The sequence below is a fragment of the Mesocricetus auratus genome, unplaced genomic scaffold, assembly GCF_017639785.1.
Source record: "Mesocricetus auratus isolate SY011 unplaced genomic scaffold, BCM_Maur_2.0 Super-Scaffold_100013, whole genome shotgun sequence".
NCBI classification, from domain to species: Eukaryota; Metazoa; Chordata; class Mammalia; order Rodentia; family Cricetidae; genus Mesocricetus; species Mesocricetus auratus.
In genome coordinates, this window is record NW_024429196.1 from 19,852,769 (window position 1) to 19,879,157 (window position 26,389).

Consider the following 26,389-nt stretch of genomic DNA (forward strand, 5'->3'; position numbering starts at 1 on the left):
ACTCAAACCAAGGTTGCCACGGTAACACAATGCAAGAAAGGGCAATCCATCTCCAGGCTTGATTCATTTCTTCCCTGTCTTCTGAGCCAGTGACCATTCTAAGTGCTAAACATGAGTCAGCCTCAGCTGTCTAGACTCATATTTCATTTTGTAAAGTTACTTTTGGGTGATTTCTTTGGCGGAAAAAACCCTAATTTGGTTCCCTTTACATCTGACCAAAAGTTGAAGAACATTTCAAACGTGCTCTACATGTCAGGCCTTGTCATTTGTCACAAAGCTATAAGAACCATGTGACACCAAACTTACGCATTCATAAAGAAAGTTTAGATTCAAAAAAGTTAAGTAATTTCTTCCAGACTGTGTGCTAATCAAAATTCCTATAGCTAGACTGTTCCTGACTCTGGCCACGTTGACTATGGATGTCCTGACAAGGAAATGACTTGACTGCTTCCATCATTTAACTTGACTTCAAAAGCCTGTGTAAGAACTCCTCAGGAGTTTAATCAGCTTCCTTACATTGACTAGAGTCTCCCTTTATATAGAGAAATGGGAGTCTCTGCTGCATCTGAAAATTCTTCACAGCAGATAAATTATGTCAGCTCCCTCTTCAGATCTGAAGGAGTTGTCCTTGGAAGTTTCAAGATTTATATATAATAGGATGGAATTAAATTTTCCCAAGCTTATTCCAATTTTCATGGTATCATACAAGAAAGGCTTCCTTTACTTTCTCTGTCTTAAAATTAATCTTCTCCAATAGATAAAAGTGAGGTTTACTTCTAGACACACTTCAAGAAAATAAGAAAACATTACTTTTGATTATGGTTGTGGTTCAGTGGTACAGTGTGTGCCTAACCGGATTTGGACTTCAAGATCAGGGGGGAAAAGTAAAAAGGAAAGGAAAAATAGTACATAAAGAATGAATTCTGTGTTAATCTGAAGTAGAAAGGACTGCTTTAGTTGTCACATTCCTATTCTAAAGATTTAGGAAAATGTCTGTCTATTGACCTACTCACATGTGGCAGATATTTAATTACTATTTTCATTCATTATAGTCACAAATTTTCAAAGTTACCAAAGGGCATCATAAAACAAGTCAAAGAGGAGACCCTTGAAGACCAAATGTCTTGAAGAACATGTTCGTGAGAGTTCTTGGAGTTAGTGAAGGGGGGGGGCAGGATGCTGTGGTCAGAGCATGTAGCACGAGGCTCTGCTCACTTAGAACCCAATTTTCAGTGATTCTGAAAGTGCCCACCAAGCCAGGGGACTTTTTCGTTGGTTGGTTGGTTGGTTGGTTTTTAAAGATAGGATCTCTTTACACAGCCCTGGCTGTCCTGGAACCCACTATGTAGACAAGGCTGGCCTCAAACTCATGGAGATCCACCTGCCTCTGCCTTGCAAGTACTGGGATTAAAGGTGTGTGCCACCATACCTAAAAGTGGGGTGCTTTAATCTCCAGGCCAGTGAGATGGTTCAGTGAGTGAAGGCACTTGCCTCTAAGAGGGTGGCAACTTGAGTTTGATCCCTGGAAACCATGGAGGAAGGAGAGGATTAATCCCTCAACCTTGTCCTCTGACCTCCAGAAGTGCATCAACACACATGACCCCATACAAACATCACCCACACATATACACATGCAATGGAACAAAATTTAAAAAGCAAACAATCTTAAGTGGGTCGGTGAGACGGATCAGGAGATAAAAGGCACTTGCTGTGAATACCTGATGAGCTGATTTCAATTCCCAGAAGCCACATGATAGAAAGAGAGAATAGATTTCTGACACTTTTCTCTAACTTCTGCATGCATGACGTTTCACTTGCATTCCTGCACTCATGTACATGTATCATACACAAACTCACAATAGTAAAAAAAATAATCAAATTTTAAGGAGCCCTAATATCACAATAATTGGACTATCTCTGTCAGATGTTGATATGCTATATATGACTTCAACACTTTATCATCTGCTTTTGGGATCCTCAATATTGAGAGGGGCCCATGAATCACTTCATATTGTAACTGGAGTCTGAATTTGCTAATGATCTTCATGTTTGCACCTGGTTTTCATCCACACAGAGGAAGTAACCAGGTAGCCTGGCATGATGGGAAGTGTGGCCTGGTCAAGAAATTCCCTCTTCTCTGTGTGTCCCAAGAAGTGTAGAAATTTTTGTTGTTGTTGGAGTGGAGGTGAGGGACACTTGAACCACAAACATTATACATGAATTGTACTCCTAAAGGAAAAACTGAAAAGATGGACCGCAGAAGGCCTTATGATATACAGTTTCACATTTGAAAAGTGTTTGATGGCCAAAGTGGCAAAGTGAGAATCTTTTCAAGTATTTTAAGGAAAGAGTCTTTTAGTGATACAAGTTAGAACTCATATTCAAGGTGAGGAAATCTCACCCGTAGCTTTTAGTTTCCTACTTAGAACTTCTTAGTGGTTCTGTGGAGTAGATCCTGGACTTGGTGAAAGCAGAAGAACTCATGGTTTTTGCCAGGCCCAAAACAGCAAGTTTTCTGGTCGTGGCTATGAGTCACAGCTGGAATGTCCTGTGGTTAACATTCTGCACTGAAAACAGAATCAAGAGCAGCAAGACACCAACTGGTTTCCATGGTGACTGGCATTTGTGTACTTTGAAAAATGACTGTTACTTTTTGTGTGGTGAGTTTACTCAGGAATGAATTGTGGAGGTGACATTAGCCATCTGTGTGAATATAAGCAAAAAAATCTGATTTAATTAAATGTAAATGTTAAAAGGACATAAGACTGAGGGAATTGGGTGGGTTTTCCCCCCTCTGTCTAGTAGAAGTATTGTTGTACACTAATAAGTTCATTAATTTATCTGACATTTTATTTAAGGATTTTCAAATATGTCCACTTGATGTTTATTGTAATGTATCATTCCCTTCTTCCAAGATGATAAAGAACACTTAGTTGTCATTCATCAGTGTTTCCACAAACCCATCCTCCTTGGCCACCTGCCCAGTCCAGTCCAGTCCCACGCACAATGCGTTACTATAAGATCACTGGCTTGTGGCATTTAGGTGATCTTCTTTAGTGAAGAAATCCCATTAAAAGGAAAAAAATTCCTCTATCTCATGTAAAAGGACACAGCTCTTAATCCTGTTGAGCTAAGGAGAAAACCAATGCTCTATAATGTATTATAATATATAATGACCTCATATGGAATCACACACTATGTTCCTCGGCTTGCTGCTATCAAGGGCTTACTATAATCCACGGGGTTGAGGGTGCTTATAGTTATAAAGGAGTTTACCTTAAATTTTGCAGGTTAAAGATGAAGTAATTTCAGCTTTGGTCAGTAAACCACAACCCAAAGTTAGAATCTCTTGGGTTTAAAGACTTTAAGCTGAAAGACTTGTTTATTATATCAATATTGGGCAGCAGTGTATTTATTTTTGTATTCAGTTTCAAAGTAGACTTCATGCAATAAAATTGATGAAAACTCTGAAATTAAGAGAAATGCTCTTCAATGAGACAGTGACTCAGGAGCACTCCTAGTGCAGCCTGTCTTCCTCTTGCCCCTACCTCCAGCTTGCAGAGGACAGAGCCCAAGACTTGAAGTGAAGGGCTTTGGCTTTTGTTTCCTTTTTTCTGATTATCTTGTTGTGTTTGCTTGCTTGTTTTCTTCCTTCATTCCTTTCTTTCTTCCTTCCTTCCTTCCTTCCTCCCTCCCTCTCCTTTTCCTCCCCCCTCTCTCTTTCTTATCTTTCCTTTGCTTTCACTCTCCATCCTTCATGTGGTTTTTGTCAATATGTAGCATTCTCAAAGTTTCTATTACTGACATAAACACCATGTCCAAAAGCAACTTGGGGAGGAAAGAGTCATTTCCAACCCTCGGTTCCTCATCACAGTCCATCACTGAGGGAAGTCAGCAGGAACCAGAAGGCAGGAACTGGAAACAGAGGCCATAAAGGAATGCTGCTTACTGGCTTACTCTTCATGGCTTGCTCAGCCTGATTTCTTATAGCACCCAGGACCACCCGTCCAGGGATTGCACCACCCACTGTCAGCTGCTCCTTCCCACATCATTAATCAAGAAAATTCTCCCTCCCTAGGCTTACCAAGAAGCCAGTCTGGTGAGGGTATTTTCTTAATTGAGGGTCTATCTTCCCAAATGACTCTAGGATACGTCAAGTTTACATAAAACTAGCTAGTAATGTAGTATACTAGAAACTCAATAAGAAATGTAAGTTTTTAAAGTAAGAGTATTTATAAAAAAAGAAATAAATGTAAAATAATAAACCTGAGAAGTGAGTACTATCCTATTTGTTTACTTAAAACTCCTGGATTTAGTAACAAGTGGTGAGTGGCATATTGGATTCTGGTTCACATTTTAAATCTCTGCAGACCTTTCCCACATCTCACAAATATGATGAACAAATAGTTGAGAATTTGATGAGATAGACCAACATTCCGAAATCATGATTTGTTATGAACCTGAACAAGATGACACCTAGGTCCCCACTCTGCAGAATGACTTCAAAGTGATCCTTTACTGCTCAAAATTATTAGATTGATATTTACAATTGTATGATTCAAATTCTTACCTAACTCTACAGAAATAGTAGTACATGCTAAGTCCTTAAAGTAAATGCACTGATGGCAGAAACCAGAGTGTTCATTCACTGGATCTGTACTGGAATCCACCCTCATAATACTCTGCTTTTAACAGAGGGAAAGGAAATCCAGGAGTTGCCTGCTCCCTAATGAAACTCACAGTCAGTAGGGACAAGAGGATGCTGTGCCCATCAGTAGGAAGGGAGGGGTAAGAGGTGATGCTGTGCCCATCACTAGGAAGGGATGGGTAAGAGGATGCTGTGCCCATCACTAGGAAAGGAGGGATAAAAGGTGATGCTGTGCCCATCACTAGGAAGGGATGGGTAAGAGGTGATGCTTGGCCCATCACTAGGAAGGGAGGGGTAAGAGGATGCTGTGCCCATCACTAGGAAGAGAGGGGTAAGAGGTGATGCTGTACTCATCACTAGGAAGGGATGAGTAAGATGATGCTGTGCTCATCACTAGGAAGGGAGGGGTAAGAGGTGATGCTGTGCCCATCACTAGGAAGCGAGGGGATATGTCTGCCTGCATAGAAGGACAAGGGAAGTGCTAAGGTTTCTTTAGGCATGGTGGCTCACCCCTATAAACCAACCGCATGAAAACCTGAGGCAGGTGAATTGATAAAAGTTTAAGTCATCCTAGATTACATAGTGAATTTTAAGCCTTCCAGGGCTACAGAGGGAGACCCTGTCTCAAGAAAAACTAAAATAAAAACTTGAAGTGGGATGTTACATTCAAAGGTGAAAAAGATTCACATCTAATTATTGAAATTAGGAAAGGTATCATTGAAGTACCTTGTAAAATTTGGCTGTAAGGTTCTTATGTCTGAGTCAGTGTGTTTAAAGCACATATATCACATTTTAGTTAATAAAAGAACTTCATCAGTTTGAAAGTCATTGAGTCCATATTATCCATGTACTCATAGATGCACCAAATGTGCAGCCACTAAAACAATAGTACCCAGGGAGGGTTGAAGATAAAGGTCAGTGACAGAGTGCTTCCCAGCACAGGAGACAGGCCTGTCCTCAGTGGGAAAATATACTGGAAAGAAGAATCAGAGGACAGGCACAGTGGCCTTTAATCCCAGCACTCAGGAGGCAGAGGCAGGTGGATCTGAGTTCAAGGCCAGCCTGGTCTACAGAGTGAGCACCAGGACAGCCAGTACTATACAGAGAGATTCTCAAAAAAACAAAACAACAGCAACAAAGAAACAAAAACAACAACAACAAAAAATGTGCAGTGTTTTTACTTTGTGAAATTTCTCTTTGGTTTCAGCTCTATGATGGACCACAAAAGATAGGACGCTACTGTGGAGAAGGTATCCCCCCATCAGGAGCCACCACAGGCTCTAAGCTTCATGTACTGTTCTATACAGATGGCCTTCCTTCACCGAATGAAGGATTTAAGATGCAGTGGTTCGTTCATGGTAAGTCATGTGCTGATCTCGGTTGTATTAATAACTGTTAAAGTAGAAGTGATTCGGACAACTGCTTGAGCAGGTGGTACAATAATCTGCCTTAGAACAGACGCTTTACAAAGTGGCATGGGAGTCTCCCAGGCACAGTAGACAAGAAAGACTTAAGGCTCACCTTGACATTTGTCAGAGAAAGAATAATCAGGATAATGTAAAGAATGGGAGTCAGAATGGTCAGCAAAGGGAGGAAGGAAGGGCTGGGATGAGAGAAACAGCAGATAATTTGAGCTGGATGCTGGAGTCCAGGCTCATGCCTTGTATCTGCTAAATGGAGTAGGGACACATTGAAGCCCACCTACAAATGAGTGGTTGAAGAAGCAAGCAGAGGTGATTACTTCTCTAAAAGTCATTATTAACAAGAGAAATGAGTCTTCAAACTTGACCTCTTATGGGTCAATCTACAGGTGTATGGTCCCAGAGCAATGGTTTCAAAACGTAATCCCCAGTAACAGTAGCAATTTGAAGAACTTTATAAAAATGCAAATTCTTAGCCCCTTTCCTAGACCTACTGGATCATAAACTATGAAAGTAGGCCCAGAACAGTATCTTAATTGATCTCCCTGGTGATTAAGATTTAAAAGCTATTGATCTAGGATAATCCAACTTCCAAAGAGCATCAGAGCAGTAATTCCCAATCATGTAATCATGGTGTTAGGACTCATAGTGAATTTCAGTAAATTGAAGAGACATAGAATTGCAATGCTATACCAGAAGTCTATCAGATGCCTAAATTGTAATTCTCCTGTTAAAATCAGTGGAAAGAGCAAGTGAGATGTCTTAGTTGGTGAAGTGCTTGTCTCACAAGTATGAGAATGTAGTTAAATCCCTTAGCCCAAGCCAAGCACAATAGCATGCCCAGTGATGAAAAGATAGGAACTGAGGATGAGCAAAACCTTGGAGCTCACTGACCAGCTGGCCTAGCCTACTTGGCAGAATTCTAGATCAATGAGAGAGACCTTGTCTCAAACAAAAGGTGGGAAATCCCTAAGGACCAGTTCTCACCTCACTATTATACTCAGACCTCTACCTGCATGTGTATTCAGTATACATTCCTGGCATGAGAGTGCATAAGTAAATGCACACATAAACAAAGAAAGGGGGAAAGGGGAAGGAGAGAGAAGAAAGATACAGAGAGGGAGAGAGGGAGGGAGAGAGAGGAAAGAGAGGGAAAGAGAAGAGAAAAAGAGAGAGGGGAGAGAGGGAGGCAGCGAGAAGCGGGAGAGAGAAGGGAGAGATACAGTGCTTTTGCTAGCTGATATCTTTATTCAAGAGGCTGCTCGCCCTCCCCTCCAGGCTCCAGCCACACTGGCTACAGGCCACCCTAAAGTGTGTGATGGGATGGTCGTTACTGGCTGCACCCAGCTTACTGTATCATTGGTTCTTCTAGCCAACATGCCAAGTCCTCTGCTGAAAGCTCTAACGTCTTGTTGAGCCAAGATTTTTCTTTCACTTCTATTTGGAATCTATCTTCTTTTAAGAGAGTCAAAGACACTCTCTGTCTATTCTCTTTTCCTGTTTACTATTGCAAAAATTTCCCCATTTGCTGGAAATTGGCTAAACTCAGAGCCAGAGTTATGCAACAATATGTTACTAATTAGGGCCAAAACTGGGGAAAAAAATTAACTCTGCACTCACCACTATTTATAAATGGGACTTGACAATAATCTTCTGGAAGGAGATCATCAACAGTTTAAATCAATACAAAATTCATTGATGTCACGTGTTATCATCATGCCATACTTGTATGTCTTATGTCCTGCATCTGAACCATGTAATTTGACATGGCTAGAGGGGAGGAGTCAACAGAGTAAGTCAGGCAGAAGGCCTTCACTGGGAGTAGTACCCTGATTGTCTATTAGATAAAACCTGAAGACAAAAATTGTAAATTGTCATTCTTCCGATTATTAAAGCTATGAGTATTGGGGACTATTTTCATACCAGATACCATGCTGTGACTAGGAACACAAATCTATGTGCACACCCTGAAACTGTTCAATTCCCACAGCCATTTCACGAAAGGGAATACATTGAGCATGCAGATGAATATGCACAATTAAATCTGACAAGGGCTGAAGGAACATATTGAAGCAAATTGGATACTATTGGGACAAGCAGGCAGGCAGGTAGGCAGGTAGGCAGGCAGGGAAGTCTATGAAATTGCAACCTCTGAACTAAAACCTGAAGAATAAGCAGGTGCTATCTCACCAAATGGGAAGAGAAAGGAACCACCCAGTGATACAAGGATGCAGGGGGAGCAACAAGTCACAGGTGGTTAGAATCAAGGTCAAAGGGTAAAGCACTAAGGAGGCTAGAAAGCTGAGCAGTGGCTACCGCAAGCTGGCCCCATAAGGCGCAGACTCAAACCATAGAAGCCAGTGTCTTCCAACATGCCAGTCTTTTATTATTCATAAAAGCAGGTCTGGGTTAGAGTCCCCAAGGATGGAGGAGCATGACAAGTTGACTTAAAATACAGGATACAATACAAAATGCAAACTAAACATAGTCTCCATCACTAAACAACAGGAGCGTGTTTCAAGCACTGCAATGCTAGTCCATTTCATCACAGTGTTTCTCTCTCTCTCTCTGTCTCTCTGTCTCTCTGTCTCTCTGTCTCTCTCTCTCTCTGTCTCACACACACACACACACACACACACACACACACACACACACTGAAAATACTACAATGTCACCTGGTGACATAATCTGTGGGGCTCCCCCAGGTTTGTGCCGCCATCCTTGACTGAAATTCATCCTGCAGCATGTGACTCTCAGTCTTCACATGCAATACTGATACTCTTATATGTGTTTGTGTGTGCATGAGTGCATATAACACATCAGCAGACGAAAATCAAAGACAATTCTACATTGTCCCTCTGGGCTTGTGTTCAGAGTCAACAGAGGCTTCAAGATCCCTAGCCTGACCTGTCCCTAAGCATCTCTTCCTTGCCTGGCCAGGATGGGTGATGTTAAAGCTCTCTTTCCATTAGAATCAAATCACAGGAAGCCCTTTCCCCACTGGCTCCATTCCAGGCTATGCTATAAGAGCTCTCAGCAAAGCTTGTACAGCCCAATGACAATGACATCATTTCCTGAATACTGTGGCTCAGGAACCCTACACACTTCATTCATTTTGCTCAGTAATAAATAAATCCGTTTACCCAGTATGCCTTTTTGTCAACAGCACAAATCTTCTATTTTCTTTAAGAAAATGGATCTGCATGCAGGCTTTCTCTGTGGGTACATTTTGAAAGTGGCTCTGTGATTGCATGATAAAGCCCACACTGCAGCGCCCTTTATGCAGATCTTCAAAGAGAATCCCACCCTAAAAGAAAGAAATGGCCACGGCCAGCCGCCCTGCCTGGCTAATCGGTTCATAGAATTCAGCATTGACAGCATTGTCCAGAAGCTGAATTCTATCCTGGGAGCCTCAGTCTGGGCTGCTGAAGGGTGTATAGAGCTTTCCATAAGTTGTGTGAATAGGCGCTCCCAGCCAGCTGCACACACCCCTCCGCTCTCTCCCTGCCTCTCCTGCTCCTGGAGGCCTCTCCTCACTTGGCAGCATACAAACAAGGTCAAGGAGCTTTGTGAACAGAGAGCGACATTTGTAAAGGCAGCAGGCACTTCAGCTAGGGAGCCAGCAGGGGAAGAGCTAAGTGCCCTGTGAGCAGGAGGTGATGTCACCGTGGGCTTCCACAAAGGAAAGTGTGGCCTTTTCTTTGTGGAGATAGATGACATCATCCTCTCAGATGGGGGCTACTCCATTCTTTTTAGTTGTTAATGAGAGTTCTGGGACCCAAGAGTTTTCAGAAATTGGTTTGGGGGAACATTTTAAAACATTTTTCAAGACTCTCCATGAGTGATTAGATTTGAAAGATAGTGCCTCATTGGTTAACTGGACATTCAGGCCCTGCACCCCGAGTTTCTCCAAAATTTACTTTCTAAATGCTAGTCGGGAACCTCCGTAGGGTCAGCGATGATTCTTTTCAAACCTCATTCCAACTCTTGGTCAATAGCTTGTGGCTATTGTTGGTCTTTCAGGGGAATACCTTCTAATTTGACACTTTTATTTGTTTTTGTGACTTGGAATTGTGAGCTGGTCTTCTGGGAGCACTCAAGTTTTAACTGTTGTGATTCTGTGATTTTTTTTTCTTGCAAACATGGATGCTGGGTGTCTAGTTTCTTAGAGTGAATGAACTGGGCTCTGCACTGGTTGCAGAGGGATGGTACCCTGCATATATGATCCCTGTTTTAAAAACAAAACAGTCTTATTCTTTAGAATATATAGATAACAGCATCCCAACACAGCACAGGCACATGCAGTACACAGAAGATAGAATATCTCAGTATTCAATGCCATTGAGGAAATATTAGAAAATATCTTGAAAGACTCCAGAGGGGGCCGATAATGAACAGAAGCTTGAGAAACACTAAGCAAAGCACATGATAGTAACTCAGGTAGGACTGGCTATCCAATTGATAAAAGACAAGTGCAAAAAACTTACCATTTTTGCTGCCACTGGAGAAAGACCATAGACAGATTTTTTTTCTGTTGCTAGGGATGGATTTCAAGGCTTTGAACATGCTAGGCAACACTCTGTTGCTTTGTTCACTGCATCCCTAATCATCAGAAATGGATTTTATTTTGAGCACTGGGATAATAGGTGTATAGGGAAATGTAGTGACTTCACTGATGTACATTTTGCAATAATAATATAGACAGCTGGGACTTCACAGGCACACAGAGACAATGGCCTGAATTAAGAGCACTGGCTGCTCTTCCAGAGCACCTGGGTTCAGTTCTCAGCACCCATATGGCAGCTCACAACATGTAACTGCATGTCCAGGGGATCCAGTGCCCTCTGACCTCTGTAGCTGCCAGGCACATACGTGTGCACTGACATACCTGCAGGCAAAACACCCATACACATAAAAATACAACCTAAAACTAGATAGAGATAGATAGATAGATAGAGAGAGAGAGAGAGAGATAATAGATAGATAGATAGATAGATAGATAGATAGATAGATAGATAGATAGATATAGATGAGGATACAGAAATGCACACAAAGAGACAGAGATAGAGGGACTGTTGGGGAACTATAATAATAGAGCAAGGAGAAAGAACAGGAACAGAATTTGAGACAGCAGCTTATTAGGAGGCATGTGGAAACTGGGATAGGCAGACATGATGTCTTATGAGATGCCTATGCGTCTATGCAATGAAGAGGGCATTTTAGTCAGTCCAACGTCCCCACAGAAGATCACCTGGTGCTTGTTGCCACCAGTAACCATAGACAGGCAACCTGAAAGGAGACTGTACTTCTATGGAAATATGAGTTCCAATTTGAGCATGCAGAATTCAAGATCCTGTGAAATGATTGGAAGAAGTGTCCCTCAGGGCAATGTCTGTGTGCCTGCCAAAGTCAGGTAATGATCCAGGGTAGAAAGATGATGATGTGGTACATCTGGTGAATTCAGCACCATAAACATGATGGCTTTATTTTGTTTTGTTTTTTTTATGACCAAGACTTCTAAACTAAGAAGTACTACATTAGTCTTTGTCCCCAAGTGTACATAATCTAGTAAGGAAGGAACTTTGAAAGACAAACAGTTTAAACACCATATCTTAAGATATGTATGAAGATGTGACTATCCATACAGATAGTCCTGGAGGCCTGTGGATATGGAGGCCTGAAGCTGATGCTGGGAATAACCCTGAATTGTTCTTCCTCTTCTGCCTTACCCATTGACATAGGGTCCTCTTCAATCAAACCTAGAGCTTACTGATGTATCTGCTCATATATCTGCTCTTGCTAATCAACTTGCTTTGGAGATCCTGTCCTCTTCCTTCAGAGGCTAGAAATACTGTGCCTATCTGGCCTTTTTTTTTTTCAGATTTATTTAATTATCATGTATATAGTGTTCTGCATGCAAGTACACCTGCATGCCAGAAGAGGGCACCTCATTATTTAGATGGTTGTGAGCCACTGTGTGAGTGCTGGAAATTGAACTCAGAACCTCTGAAAGAGTAGCCAGTGTGTAAGTCCATTATGCATATCTTGTCATAACTCTTCTAAAGGATATTATTATTTTGTGTATTATGTGTCTGTAGTGTACATTGAAATATTGTATAAGTAAGATCTGCATATGGATGATGGAACCAACTACCTAAGTGTCATGCCAATGAAAACACCAAATAAACCTTGAACAGTGAAAAAAAAAAAAAAAGAGTAGCCAGTGCTCTTAACATTTGAGTCATTTCTCAAGGCCCCATGTGGGTTTCTAGGTATCCAAAATCCAGTCCTCGTGCAAGTGTTTTAAGCACTGTGTCATCTCCCTGGTCCACTACCATTGTTTTAAAAGCAGGGAGAGGAAGCTGTCAGGAAAGGATTACATTAGGAGAAATTGGAGAAATGGTGACAAAGGGGACCTGAGGGGAACCCGTGTGGACTGTCTACTGAAAGAGAAGGATACAGACTTGCAAAGTAAGCAGGCTAAGGGTCAAGGAGAGCTGCTGATGAGTCCTTAGAGCAAAGGAGAGGGAGGTGACACGGTCAGCACTGTAATGATTGCTACTGCAGAACCGCTGGCCGCGTTCTCTTTCCCTGATATGTCCTTCAAAGCTACAGCCTGGAAATCATATCTGCGTCTTCATGTTTGAACATTGTTTGGGGACCTATTAAATTAGTTCATGATTACTCTTTTGCATCTGTCTTGAGCCTTGTTTATTAATGGTGTTTGCAATGAAAGTGGTTTTATGAATTGTGGTCAGCAAAGACCCCAATCAACAAAACTGGCCTGTGCATCACCCGCTCTGGGAGAGCCCTTCCTTTCAGTTGGTGATGGAATTATTTTCCCAGTGTTACTTCCTGCTAAGCTCACTTGTGACCAAGGTACACCTCGCTCATGCACCGAACCAGCAAGTGACTGGAAAGATGAGAAAAGAGATGGAATCCTGTCATTGGTTTATGGTCATAGTGTGCTGTCACATAAATTGTTTGGTTTCGACAGAGGTGTTAGAAAAAGCAAAGGAAGAGCCACTACTTGGGTTCACATTCCAAGGAAGCTGTCTAGCAGCTCACTAAAATTTCCCCTCAGATATGCATACAACACACATAATGCAAACCTGTGTTCGTATTTTGCCCACTTTGATATTTTAGACTTCTGTTTTTGTGATACTCTAAAATATTTTTAGAGGTGAAGATTAGAAATGAATACTGCATTAGTACAGAACAAAGTTCTGAATTTTGGTTATGATGCCATAGTTGATTTTTTTTTATTTTGGCAAATTCTCAGTTGTATCTTCGTTCAAAACAAGTGAAAGTTGCTAATTTTAAAAATCTGTTTAATCAAGACAGACAGTGGTGCCTGTGTGTATTTCCAGATATTTAGGAGGCTGAGCAAGAACTCACTTGAGCTCATGATTTAAGGTTAACCCAGGGAATATTAGAGCAATCTTGTCTCAAAACCAAAGAAACAAACAAACAGCAAACAAATCTGTTTCTCAATAACACTGTTTTTGGAGTAATTCACTCAAAAAAGTTCTGGAGCTTGTTTTGCCTTAGGCTCAAGAGTTTTCATCGTGAGTACTGTGATCAGAAGTAATGGCAAACAGTGCAGATCTTTCACAATGAGTGGAAAAGCTAAATCACGGCCTTTTTGCCTCCTTGACAACAGCAGTAAACACACACACACACACACACACACACACACACACACACCGTTGACTTTTATCTAATGTTGGCTCTGAGTCTGTACAAAGGGCCGTTAGTGCCTTATATATCCCCATTCCCACATTGCTACTGTTTGAAAACATCTGAGTTCTATTTCCACTGCTGCTTATTCAAACCGTTATAAAACGGAAAAAAAATAACCCACAAACAATCATGACCTTCCAAAATCATATATTGCACAATTTGAAATATTCCTTGATTTGGGGCCAAAGGGAGAGTTTTCTCAAATCTTCTATTTGTGTTCTGGTTTCCTAGCAACAAAATCCTTGATAGCAATTGCACATTTTTTTCCCGGAAGATTCCAGCTTTTTATACAATGTGGAAAAGGCAACTACAAGTTATTTCTTTTCAACTTCAAATATTGTAACAAACACAAATGACCAAAATCACACATAATAGCCATTATGTTCAGTATGGACCATTTTTATCCATATTTCTTAACCATTAGGTATCTACTGATTCCTTTTATGTAAATATCACTGTGAACTAGGCAAAACTAACAATAGTCATCTTCTTCTCACCAAATAGAGTCTGTGGTGTAGGACAGAAATTATAGTGTAGCAGTTAGCAAACTTTTATATATGTATATACATAATGAGTGATACATGACACTTAGTTTCTAATGCTTTTTCTTCTCGTCATATAGGCTAAACAATGTAGGTTTAACCTCCTGAGAATAATTTTAAGTCTGTCTTTGGGAATTTTTAAACATTTAATTTATTTGTAGTATCCATTTATTTATGTGTGTAGTGTGTAGGTGCCTATACCATAGTGTGCATGTGGAGGTCAGAGGTCAACTTATGAGAGTCATATCTCTCTTTCCACCATGTTAGTCGCCAGCAAACCTTTGCCTGTAGAGCCACCTCTCAGACATTAAATCTATTTTAAGTTATTAATTATGACAAAATAAACTTATAAACTGCACTGACCTGTGAAAGTTAAGTTAAAATGTGATTAAATACTTAGAACACAGACTTTACTGGCATTTTGTTTATTCTTACTCTTGGTGTTTTTATTTAAAAATGATAATTTCAATGCACTGGATACTTTAAAATGTATCATATCTCCTTCTAATAATTCTATGAAAGAAGCAACACTGTCTCATATTGTAGAGGAAAATGACTGACGAATGGAAGTAACTAACTCAGACTCAGAAGTCCAGAGATGATGGTATCAGAACAAAGAAACCTTTGGCGTCTGGCACTGAAGTCTGTGCTTTAAGTAGTTGCCTGCTGTCTGAAATCAACAATTTCTCCTACATGTTTCATTGTGAAAAGGTGACACTACACTGTAATATAAAGAAATGCAGTAGCTAATGTTAAAAGAGAATTCTGTAACAGTAAACATTTTAAAGGAAATGTATAGAGCCTTCCCCCATGTAAGTTATGGTCTAGTTTTAAGAGTTCCCCACAACATTACACTATTCATTTTGTCTTTCATTTCAAGTAGCAATAAACCATGGAGTTCTGTGGTGAGGTCTCAGCACACTGTCAGGCAAAGGACTAGTGCAAACTCGCCAGGGTTAGTCTGTCTTTCCACACATCTTCTTTCAATGCATTGGTCACACTCATGCTTGCTAACAAGTGCTCCACCACTGAGCTGTGCTTCAGTCCTGTCCTGATCCATTTCCATAATGTTCTGTTGGAGTCACCACACATGACTGATGGAAGATATCTTGCAAGGAGGACTTGCCTTACAGTAAGAGTGGCTATAGCAGTCTTCAGAAAGGCTGGATTGGCTCAGCATAGAGTATGGAGTGGGCGAGTGTGCTGACTTTGCTATTTTGCTTCCCTTTAGAGAGGGACCTAGGTTGGCTGGCGGGCTTGCTATGGCCCTGGATGTAATATTAACATAAAGCAGTTTTGGGCTCCTCTATCCCTGTAACCACAATCTCTGTTGCCATCTTTCATGGTCTTTCCTCTTCTGTATGTCTGTCTCCAAAGTTCCCTCTTAGGGGACAGCCTAGTTGAACTTTAGTCCAACTGTAAGGTGTGGCCTCTCTTTGACTACATCTGTGGTGGTATCAACACCATCAGCATGGCCCTGCCTGTTTTTGTGCATTTTCTGGTATGGAACAACCTCCATGTGGAGCAAAGTTTGAGAACTGAGGGCAAAGAGAAAAGTAGATTTGGACAGAAATGGGTGAGGCAGAGCCCGAGGCTCCTTGAACTTCTCCCTAGAAAAAGTTGTCCAACACAATGACATTGAAGAATTGAAGGTTATGAAGACTTTAAAATAAAGTATGACTGTTGAATTTGCAAATGCATGAGGGCATGACTCCTCCATCTTTGCCTGCTCCTAGGGTTTTGTGATGTAGCTATTAGTAGCCTGTTGTATGGCTTTTTATTTTGGAAGACATTTATTCTATTTCCCTGATTTTATTTCCTTTGCAGACATTTTATACTACACTTGTTTAGAAATCTTAACTAATATCAAAACTGTCTGAGAGATAGAGAGGAGATAGATGATAAAGATAGACAGAATGAGTGCAATCGATGGATTGATTTATCCTAGAGAAGGGTACGCAGATAATTTCTACTGGGAAAACATTTCCAATCTAACTAGACATTCAAAATAGAAATGAGTAGATTAGAAAGAAGAGGGTACAGTTTATCACAATGAAAAGATGATGAGACTGAATATACTTCCCTGGGATAAAATGAAAGATGTTTATCCTTACGGACAGGAAATTAAACTTTATATAAAGTATGGTCAGCCCGGATTCATTTCTTTTACTGGTGTACTAAAGTGAAGTACTTCAATATTCAGACCTAGGACATGCTAGATAGATGTTGCTGTTGGCTTAATCGTGCATACCATGCATCATATAGCGATCCTGTCATTTTTTAGCTATAGGTAGCACTGATTTTGAAACTTCTGATTTTTTTTGTCCAAGTCACACACTTAATGATATGGATTTGTTTGGTTTGCTTTTGGTCTCTAGTATTAAAAACAGTTAACTTCTCTCTCTCTCTCTCTCTCTCTCTCTCTCTCTCTCTTTGTGTGTGTGTGTGTGTGTGTGACTATATAGAAATCAGTCAAAATGTATTATTACAAAGTGTGGAGTAGGAGTGATATTCACATGGAGGATGAAATTTTCTAGCTCTTAATGACTTCTTTAATCTTTTTTTAAGTCATTGTTTTACTCCTTGATTTCCCTTAATGGGGTGCTGGACCCAGGGTCTGTTGCTGGTTTCCTCAATGGTAGATCTTTTCTATTTCTAACCACATCCTTGTCTAACCATCATCTAATATCCAAGATAAATAGGAAGTCAGTACAAGATAAGGGAGGAAAACTTACACATCACCGTCTTTCCCATGTGACGCCCAGAGCCGTTGCCACCTCATGCCTGCCTGGGACTTTGGTTGCCTCATTTATGAGCAAAGGAATGAGATGTATTAACTTCTTGGGCTATTGTAATAAAGTACTCAGGGTAGGTGACTCAAGACAAAAGGAATTTATTTACTTTACTCTAAAAGGCACAGATCTAAACTCAAGATATTGGCAATGCCATTCCATGAAATGGTACCCTGGAGAAGAATCCTCCTCCCTCTCCAAGATTCTGTTGTCCGCTGGAAATTCTTGGTTTTCATGGTTTATAGCAGCTTTGACCTTAACTTCTACTTCTAACTTTATATGGTTGCCTCCTCTCAGTGTTGTGTTCACTTTCTTTCTTCTCATGAGGACATCAGTTATGTTAGATTTCAGCCGCACCCTAATCCAGTAACCTCTCTTTGAGGTGATAACATAGCAAAGACCTGCCTGTCACATGCTCAGGTTCCTGGTGGACACAAATCTGGGGAATGACTCTATTTACTCCAGGATGTTCTGTTCCACGACTTTGGATAACTCTTCTTCTGTGACTTTGTCCGTTTCTTTGTTTCTGTCTCCTTATTTCTTGCTTTTCCTTAGGAAAATCTCACATTTATTATCTCTGAAGTCACAGGCAAAGACAATCTCCCAAATTTGTTAGGACTGACCAGACTTTAGAATTTGTAGATTAATTTTCTAGGGAATATTTGTGGGTCAGCATTTATCTGTAAGAAAGAGGGCACAAGCTAGAATGATTATGGAATGAAGTAGAAAAGAGAACCAGGAAATACATTACCTTGTCATGGTTTGGACCTTCCCTAAATTCCCAGCTTTTCATTGCTAATTTCCATCAAACCACCCCTGCCACGTCCCTAGTTCTCCCTAGTTCTCTCTTGCCCTTCCTTCTCGTCCTGTTGCTGAACTTGCTTTCTTTTGAAGACAACTAAAATTTCTGTTCTTAACAGAACTCTCCAATACTGTTTCTGTTGCATTTGACATAAGCCATGAGTTTTAAAATTCCAGTACAGAGAATAAAATAAGGCTCTTCCATGGATAGTCTGCCTTCAAGCTTTTGTGCTTGTGTATTTTAAGTAAAATGAGTCAGCCAAATACAGGCAGAGGCACAAAGAGGCCTTTTTATGTGATAGAAGTAAATTGGCCTGACCGATGAGCCCATTTCAAGGTATTACAGAACAAAAGTCTGAATTTTTAGGTCACAGAAAGACTATTAAGTTACAAGTCGATATCCAGTTGAGTATGTGAACCTTCTCATCTTGTTGCGTTTAACATTTGTTTTTATCGTAGCTGTTGTTTTTACTGTATTCCAGCTCTCAGTCTTTCTACCATCAACTGCTGATTACTCACTCTCAGACGTGACCCTCAGGAAGTAGAGCATAGAGTGCGAGGGTACCCGGGAAACTGGCTTCCCAACTCCTTTTCCTCCAGCATTAGTGGGCTCTGGCCATGTTTGTTCCATCCCAGCACTGCTCCTGATGAATTGGCTTCTGGATTGTAGTGTTAGGAAAACACCAGATGTGAAGAGATGACAGTTTGAGTGATCCTGGGGCACAAGAGGATGAACTGAAAACTGGCCTAAGACCGAATACACATAGGAGACCCTTACTATATTTTCGTGCTACAATTTAAAAACTCATAGCTTGTCCTAGACAGAACACAAACAGAATTAGATGAGTTATTTCATGAACAGAATTTTTAATTATCTATCCAAATAGACAGACTTGGCAACAGCTTTCAACTTTTCCTTGTTGAGCGCTGTAGGGCAGCGTGCTTCCTGCTGATAAGGAAAATGCTTCCTTTCAGCTGATGACTGGGATTTGATTTGAAGGAGAATAAAATCAGATTATCAGTCACTGGTAAAGGTTTTCTAAAGATCGACTGTTTAAAACTGGAGAAACATGTGAGTGACTTCAAAGTCCTATTGTCCTGTTCAGTGGCTGCCTATGACATTAATGTATTGGACAGTGTCCGATTTGCCTCAAAGTCAATGACAAGATTTTTCTCTGCTTCCTTTTATCCAGGTTGCTGTGGTAATTCTTTGTTTAGTCAGTGAGCAGAGCAACCAAGAGGGTAGTGTCCATTGTGGTCCTTACGGTAGTACAGCCTGTCACTCTGGCATGGAGACAACACAGAATTAGGGCGGGGGTGTGTGTGCGTGCATCAGAATAACTGAAAATTTTTCCTAGAGGAATTCACTAAGTGACTTGAACTCACAGATCATCTCTAAAGTGAGCCTTGCACACCATTCTTGCCTATCTCCTGTAGATAGGTTAATGTGCTTATTAAAAGCATTTTGAAAACTGCACTGCCACATACATAAAAAGCACGCAACTTAATGAACAACGAATTTTGTATCTTTTCTCTATTGATAGCTAAATTATTAGCAAATAATTTTGCTGCTAGTCCCAAGATTTTTATAGTTTGTTCCCGTGCCTAGTAAAGTCTTGCTAGAAGACAATAAATAGTACAAGTCAAGCAACTGTTCTATTTAAGACACTTTTCCAGAAACCTTATTTTGACTCTTTTATTAACCTATATAACAACTCCCTGAGTTAGGGACTAGTATTCATGCAGCTGATCTAAAGATTAGGGATAGTAAATTATCCATGAAGTATCATAGTAGAATTGAAGTCCTCTTTGTCTAATGTCACAACCCATATTTAACCCATGTATTAGACTGTTTCCAAAAGGGTTTGACCTAACATGCTAATTAAACAGTTACAAATATTGTTCTCCCCATGAAAACCTTTGACAAACTGGGTGTAAGAAGTCACATCCCTGTTCTACTAAATTTGAAACTCTGGAAACTTTTTGTCATGCTCTTGTTCTCTCATTAGTTGATATTTTTGTCATGTCAGATTCTCCATGTGGAGCCCTGGCCTTTCCTAAGTCAATTTTCACCTATTTTAGTCACAAATTTCAAGTTATTAAAAACCTCCCTATTTCTTCTGTGTTTTGTTATTCATTCAACCACAAACACAGTGTGACTATACAATGGAATCACCTTCTGTGTTATTTCCAGGTAACTGTTGAGTCATGAATTTTTTTCATTTTCAGTGTTCTCTTCTAATCCCTTTCTATGATGTTAAGTCTCAAACACAGTGTTGCCAATCTCACAAACTATGACATGATTATTCATTTATTCTTGTTGGTATTAATATCATTTAGGAGCCAGGTGTAGTGGGGCACACCTTTGATCCCAGCACTCAGAGTGGCAGACAGATCTTTATGAGGTCAGCCTGGTCTATATAGTGAGTTCCAGGCTAGCCAAGGGTACATAATGAAACCCTATCTCAAAATTAAAAAAAAATGCAAAACCAAAATATGTGTAAAAACTCTAGAGGGCATCATTTACAGGCTACTTACTCTAGAAGCATGTACTTCCTGAGCTCAGGCAACACTGGGGCCTGTGCTATGTTCAAATATGGATATTTCCCTAAATTACAAGTGAGTGAAGCTATTCTGTTTACATGCTAGGGTTCTTGATAACCATTTTATCAAATAAACAACCCAGTGAGAAAGTCCTTTGAGAGAACGAGCTGGGAGCTCATGTATCTCATCTCTGCCTCTTAGGTTGAGTCCATCAGCCAATCATATCCATTATTTTAAAATCAGAGTTGACTCACTTAAGCCTCTGCATTACCTTTTCCCCATTGTGTTTTCCAATTGTTTTAGGTTTCTTTGTAAATTCCTTTGCACCTGCCAGGATAGTAACATCCTGCCCCCTCACTGGGTACTGAGATAATATCAGATTCTTGGCTCAAGTCCTGCTTTGAAAAAGCTAATCAATAAAGTATAGATATATATATAACTCACTTTTTTAAAAATAAAAACTTATTGAAATTAATCTTTGCAAATGAAAGAAAAAGCAATAATGTCTAATAGTGTAAATCCTAAAAATGTATGTTATATTCATGGATTTGTTTTCTAAGAGATTAATGTGCTTGTTCCCTGCAGCAATGCTTCTCCTAAGGCATATACCTAGTACTAATTCTTTCAGTAAGTGAACAAGCAAATGGAGGAAAATGGAAAACTATTTTGCTTTTTTTTAATTTAGAATAACAAAGATGTCATCACGTCCCTAACATAGTTAGCAGAATTGACTTTATTTTCTAGACATTTATGGTTTCTACCATAAATATTGCTAAATTCCATTTTTAATTTATATTTGATATGAACTTTGAAGTCAAATCTACTACCTTTTAATATGGTAAACTACAGAAGTAATGAGAACATGAAGAAAACAAAATTTGACAGAATTTTCAAGTTTTAACAGTCTTTCTCTTATTTTTTTTCCATAACAGTTTCCTAACAGGGAAATGATTTCCTAAAACTGAAAATATTAGAATTTCTCTTCAAAAACACACACACATCCTCAGTCACTATTGATAGAAGCATAAAATGATACACTTAAAAGCAATATTTCATTCCTATTATTAAGCAAACCTTTCTTATTCTTGGTCTTGAACTGTAGGAGAGGGTACTGTGGATCCACAGGGAGGTAACTGTGGCTTTCAAAGCCACACTGGAGTTAAGAAACTAATATCACCATCCCAGTGTACAGGTCACAGTTACCATCTTGCTAGGTGCAGAGAAATTTACAAGGAAACCTAAAACAACTGGAACAATGGGAAAATGTGATGCAGAGGCTTAGAGGAGTCAACTAGTTTAAAAATAAGTGGATTTGACTGGCTGATGCAGAGATGCACTATCTGAGCTCCTAGCTTCTTCTCTCAAAGGGTTTTCTCATATGGTTATCAAGAACCCTAGCATGTGAACATAGCACAGGCCCCAGTGTTGCCCTAGCTCAGGAAGTACCAATTTCTAGAGTAAACAGACTGTGAATGGTGCCCCCTAGAGTTGAGCAGGCATACTGAAGAATTGTGCAACTATGCTGGTTTTAGCTTCAGGAATATTTTCAGTGTGTTTTTTACAGTAGGAAAAATATTTCCTAATCTTTGATTATGCTTATTTTTAGAACATTCTCCACACTCTAAAATGCCAATGCTTAGTTTTAAATAGGTTATTTTTCAGAATGGGATTTCCCCTTCCCCCTCTCCCCCTAGAAATAAAAGGAGAAACATTAGAAGACTTAGGAAAGGTATTGCCTTGAGCTACAGATTTAAAGTCTGGGAATAAAAATTTCAAGTGGAAGTAGGAGAAAAGCATATGAAGAAGGTGCATTGTGGGAACTTTGAGACAGAATCAGGGGCTCGCTCCTTCCTGAGTCAATCTCAGGTGTTATAGGCCGGGCTCAACTTGCTGTGGAACTGACATTGACCTTGTCCCTCCTGATCTTGTCTCTGCCTCCCCTGCTGGGACTTCAGACATGCACCACCATGCCTGGATACAATCAGGTCCTTTATAGATTTGAAATTCTGCTGTTGATTCAGGACCTTGACTTCCAGAACCCACTGTCTTCCTCCTAGGGGTTTTCACCTAAAGCTAATAAAGAAAATCTAGGAATAAGATTTTCCTAGTAGGAAAATCTAGTAGGAATAAGAACTCAGAATTAATATAGGAATAAAATAATCATTATCTCAAAAGAATAAATTGAATAACTATGATTTCCCTCTCTTGCCTTTTTTGCTAGGGATTAAAGCCAGGGCATTGTATATACTCAGCATGTGTTTTACCACTTAGCTATAACCACACCCTTCTGCTTTATGATGGCAAGACTAAACTTTATTGTAACTTTTCTCCTATAGGAGGCATTGCACATCCTCCATCACCTTTGGTGAGATGAAAGTTTAAATATTTTCTGGCCACTGTTTACCACTTTGCACTAACTAAGCTTTTTTTTTGTGTTCAACAGGCTGTGGTGGGGAGGTGTCTGGAGTCACAGGCTCCTTCAGCAGCCCTGGGTACCCTAACAGCTATCCTCCCGACAAGGAGTGTATCTGGAACATTCGTGTGGCCCCAGGGAATATCATTCAGCTCACCATCCATGATTTTAATGTGGAATATCACCCAGACTGCAACTATGATGCCCTGGAGGTAGGAAGTCAAATCTTTTTTGTTGTTGTTGTTTTGTTTTTTTCTTTTTTTTTTTCAGTATATTACAAAATCTAGGGTAAAACTGGAGAGAGCCCACATTCATTCCAGTGGCTAGCCCTGTTCTATTCTTAGATGTTCTAACAAGTATCTCCTGTCTGTGGATAATGTTAGTAGACATATGGGATTAATATGCCAGTTGGATCTCTCTCCTAGTAGTGCCTGGGGGCCTTGGCCTGGACTGGTTTACTAGGAGGTAAGGAGAGCCAACAGCAATTGGGGAACAACGAGAGAAAAGAACCGGGAAGGGTTGCCTATGGAAGGAAGGAGTCACGGGGAGCAGGTTGGGTTTGGTCTCTTTCAGGGATGGAGAGGAGGCAATTCATTGGTCCCTTAACTGTGGCCCCTGTTGATAAAGACTGTGCTTGGGATTTTTAGCAGTTCACACTTCTACTTCTGGTCTGAAGAATCTCCCATAGAGAAAGCATTCTGCATTTGGAAGTCAGTGGGAAGATGGGCCCCAGCACACTGACCACCTGTGTATTGCTTTCATAACTGCAGCTGCTGCTGGGGTTTTGGCCACTGTTCTGCTAGAGGTTACAGCTACAGCTGCTATGGGGGGAGGGGGGTCTTTTAAGTCACTTAGTGTGGCCTTTATCTACAAAAAGGTCTTTGTAGATAAGGACTTTCCCATACTTCTTCAAGACTTTATCTCAGAAAATTAAGGCAACCTTTGAGAATTTTAGGCCTTAAAGTTGGTGATAATCAACTTCAGGATATATCAGCACATTGAATGATTTCTAGGCACACACACCTCAGCTATGGGGACTACTATTTCACATCATTCTACAGCTAATGGCGTGTAGACTTCATGAGGCTTGGCGTCTGGTTTGTCGTCTGCCCCCCCCACCCCGTATTCATAGTGCCAAATGCCTAGCAAAGAGTGAGCACCTGATATTTGTGAATGAGCAAAAGCATCCACAACTATGATTGACACTTGGTAACTCTGATTGACACATGGTAACAACACACATTTGGAGCACAATGATTGTACGCAACCACATTCACATTTGAATGTGAACAGTCCCATGCAAGAAAAGGAGGACTCTGTCCACATGTTATCGTTGTCAAAATCAAGTCTCACAGTTGTGGCCTTTTCTATGACCACCTGGATGGTGGCTGTTATAGGCATGGATGGCACCTGACGAAAGCTTCCAGTTTCATGTGTCACAGGGCATAGAAGTAGACCAAGGATACATGGTTATACATAGATGGAGAGACAGTTTTTAAGAAAAGGAAATGAGAGTGGGTTAGTGAGCTGAGGGAAAATCTAACTCTTGAGAGTAGTGGGTCCCAATGCTCATCACCTTCATAGGTCATATACACAGCTCAGGCCTCTCCCACACTTGTATTATTGTACCTGTTGTGCTCAGATCTGATGCAAAAGCAAAGAGTCTTTAATTTTACAAGTTAACTCGGGTTCCCTCAACCATCCAACACAGGAAGACCTGGAGCAGCAGTGGGGCAGGGAATATATTGGAGTAGAGCAAGGGGAGTGTCTGGGAGTCCACTAGTTACATAGCAACAGTCTCAGGATTGGTGTACCTCCGGGTTTGGGAAACCTGCCCTGAGTTAATTGGTCAGCTGTAGCTGCAAGAAGGTTGTTATTCCTAGAGGCCATTCCTCTGGATTCCAGTATTATCAGTGTAGCACATCCAGAGACCACCAGCTAACTTCTTCTTGGTTCCTTGCCACTTGGAGGGTAACTGGCTTCCTAGTGATTAGGACAAGGTTGGGCAAGGTTGGAGACTCAGCACATGCTGCTGAGTCAGGGGCCTATGTCTTGTTGGGTCTTTTCTGCAGCCTGTCATGGCTGCCAAAGTAGAGGGCTGGGCCCTTCAGTATATCCTGGACTTTCCTTGGGCAGGATCTCAGCTAGAAGGGGAAGAGTTTCAAGGCTTTCTCTGGCAACTGCTGTTTTCCATATGTTAAGGTTGATATAGTTTTCTCCAGTGAGAGCTCTCCTCCACAAATGGAAGGCCTATGAAATAAATTCATGAATTTGGTAGCCACTCACTACTTTATGGAAGCCCGGGTAAAGTGAAGATTGAAAATAGCAGAGAGGACTTTATAGGAAAACTTTAACCCTTAAAGATTATTTGGTAAGAAGAAATGGGGTTCTCGGGCCCTAGTGGTGGGTATAGTCATGAGGAATTACATTCAGCACCTCAGTTCCCTCTACAAGGAGGCAGTGGTGAGAAAAGGGAGGCCTTGAGTCAAATCTATATCCCTGTCTGTGGCAGTACTGCTACTGCTTCATGCCTCTGTACTGCTGGAGGAATGGTGTTTAGGAGAGGACATGGTGACTCCTGAAATTCACTCTTAAAGCTTGAAGAAAGCCCCATAGGATGCTGAAGTCATTTCCTCTACCAACAAGGATACTATTTGATTGCAGAAAACCCTTGACACTTGCAAAGGGCTGGCAGCTGATTTTCCGCAGCATTGCATGTGGTTCCAGGTTCCAAGCCCTTTCTTGTCATATTCCAGAGTACATGTGATTGGTGCCCACTTGGCAAAGTGTAAATGGATTCATTGTGCTTTGGGTCTTGTCACACCCATTACATGAGAAAGCAGAGACAAGGGGTGTTCTCTGTAAGCAGCCTCAAGAGCACAGGGACAAAATGAGAGACTCCAGGCAGCAAGCAGCACTTTTCGGGACAGGCAGACCTGTGCCAGATCAAAAATGTCTGTGACAAGAGGTGGCAGTCTGCTTGGATTTATGTTTAGTAGGACAAACGGACAATTCTGTGGGCTCCCAGCTTCTGCTAGGAGCACAATTTGAAGGACTATGTCAAGGTCGGGTGGCTATAAAAAATAATGCCTTGGTCTTTTCTCTGACAGTGCTCATCTGGGGGTGGGGGGGCAGCTCAGCTGGGGGGATCTGTAGTGAGTTGGCGTTGATAATAGCAGCGAGAGGAGGATTTTTTTTTAATTTTCTTTCTTTAGTCACTGATAATACATTGACTGTGTGTTTTTAAATCTGTTACCCAGATAGACGTACTCCAGAAACAAGGGTAACTTTCTCAACTTGTACACTTCTTATCCTACTGAACACAGTCAAGTAGGACTTACTGTCACTAGACACTGAACTGTCTGGGATCCACTGAATTTTACCAGGAGTGACCTTGTCCTTTAAAGAATTATTCTCTACAAAGTGGCCAGTTGCACAAAGCAACAGCCATAGAGCTACTCATAACCCTGGAATGCTGACTTGAT

The 26,389-nt window shown here is 40.7% G+C and overlaps 1 protein-coding gene across 1 annotated transcript in view; it reads left to right on the forward strand.

The window, feature by feature from the left end:
* Positions 1–26,389, forward strand: part of Cubn (cubilin) — a 197,437-nt gene that overhangs the window by 66,860 nt on the left and 104,188 nt on the right. Inside the window, exons 25-26 of the mRNA XM_040755469.1 lie at positions 5,856–6,006; positions 22,935–23,116. Of these exons, the coding sequence (XP_040611403.1) occupies positions 5,856–6,006; positions 22,935–23,116 (333 nt within the window). The remainder of the gene's footprint in view (positions 1–5,855; positions 6,007–22,934; positions 23,117–26,389) is intronic.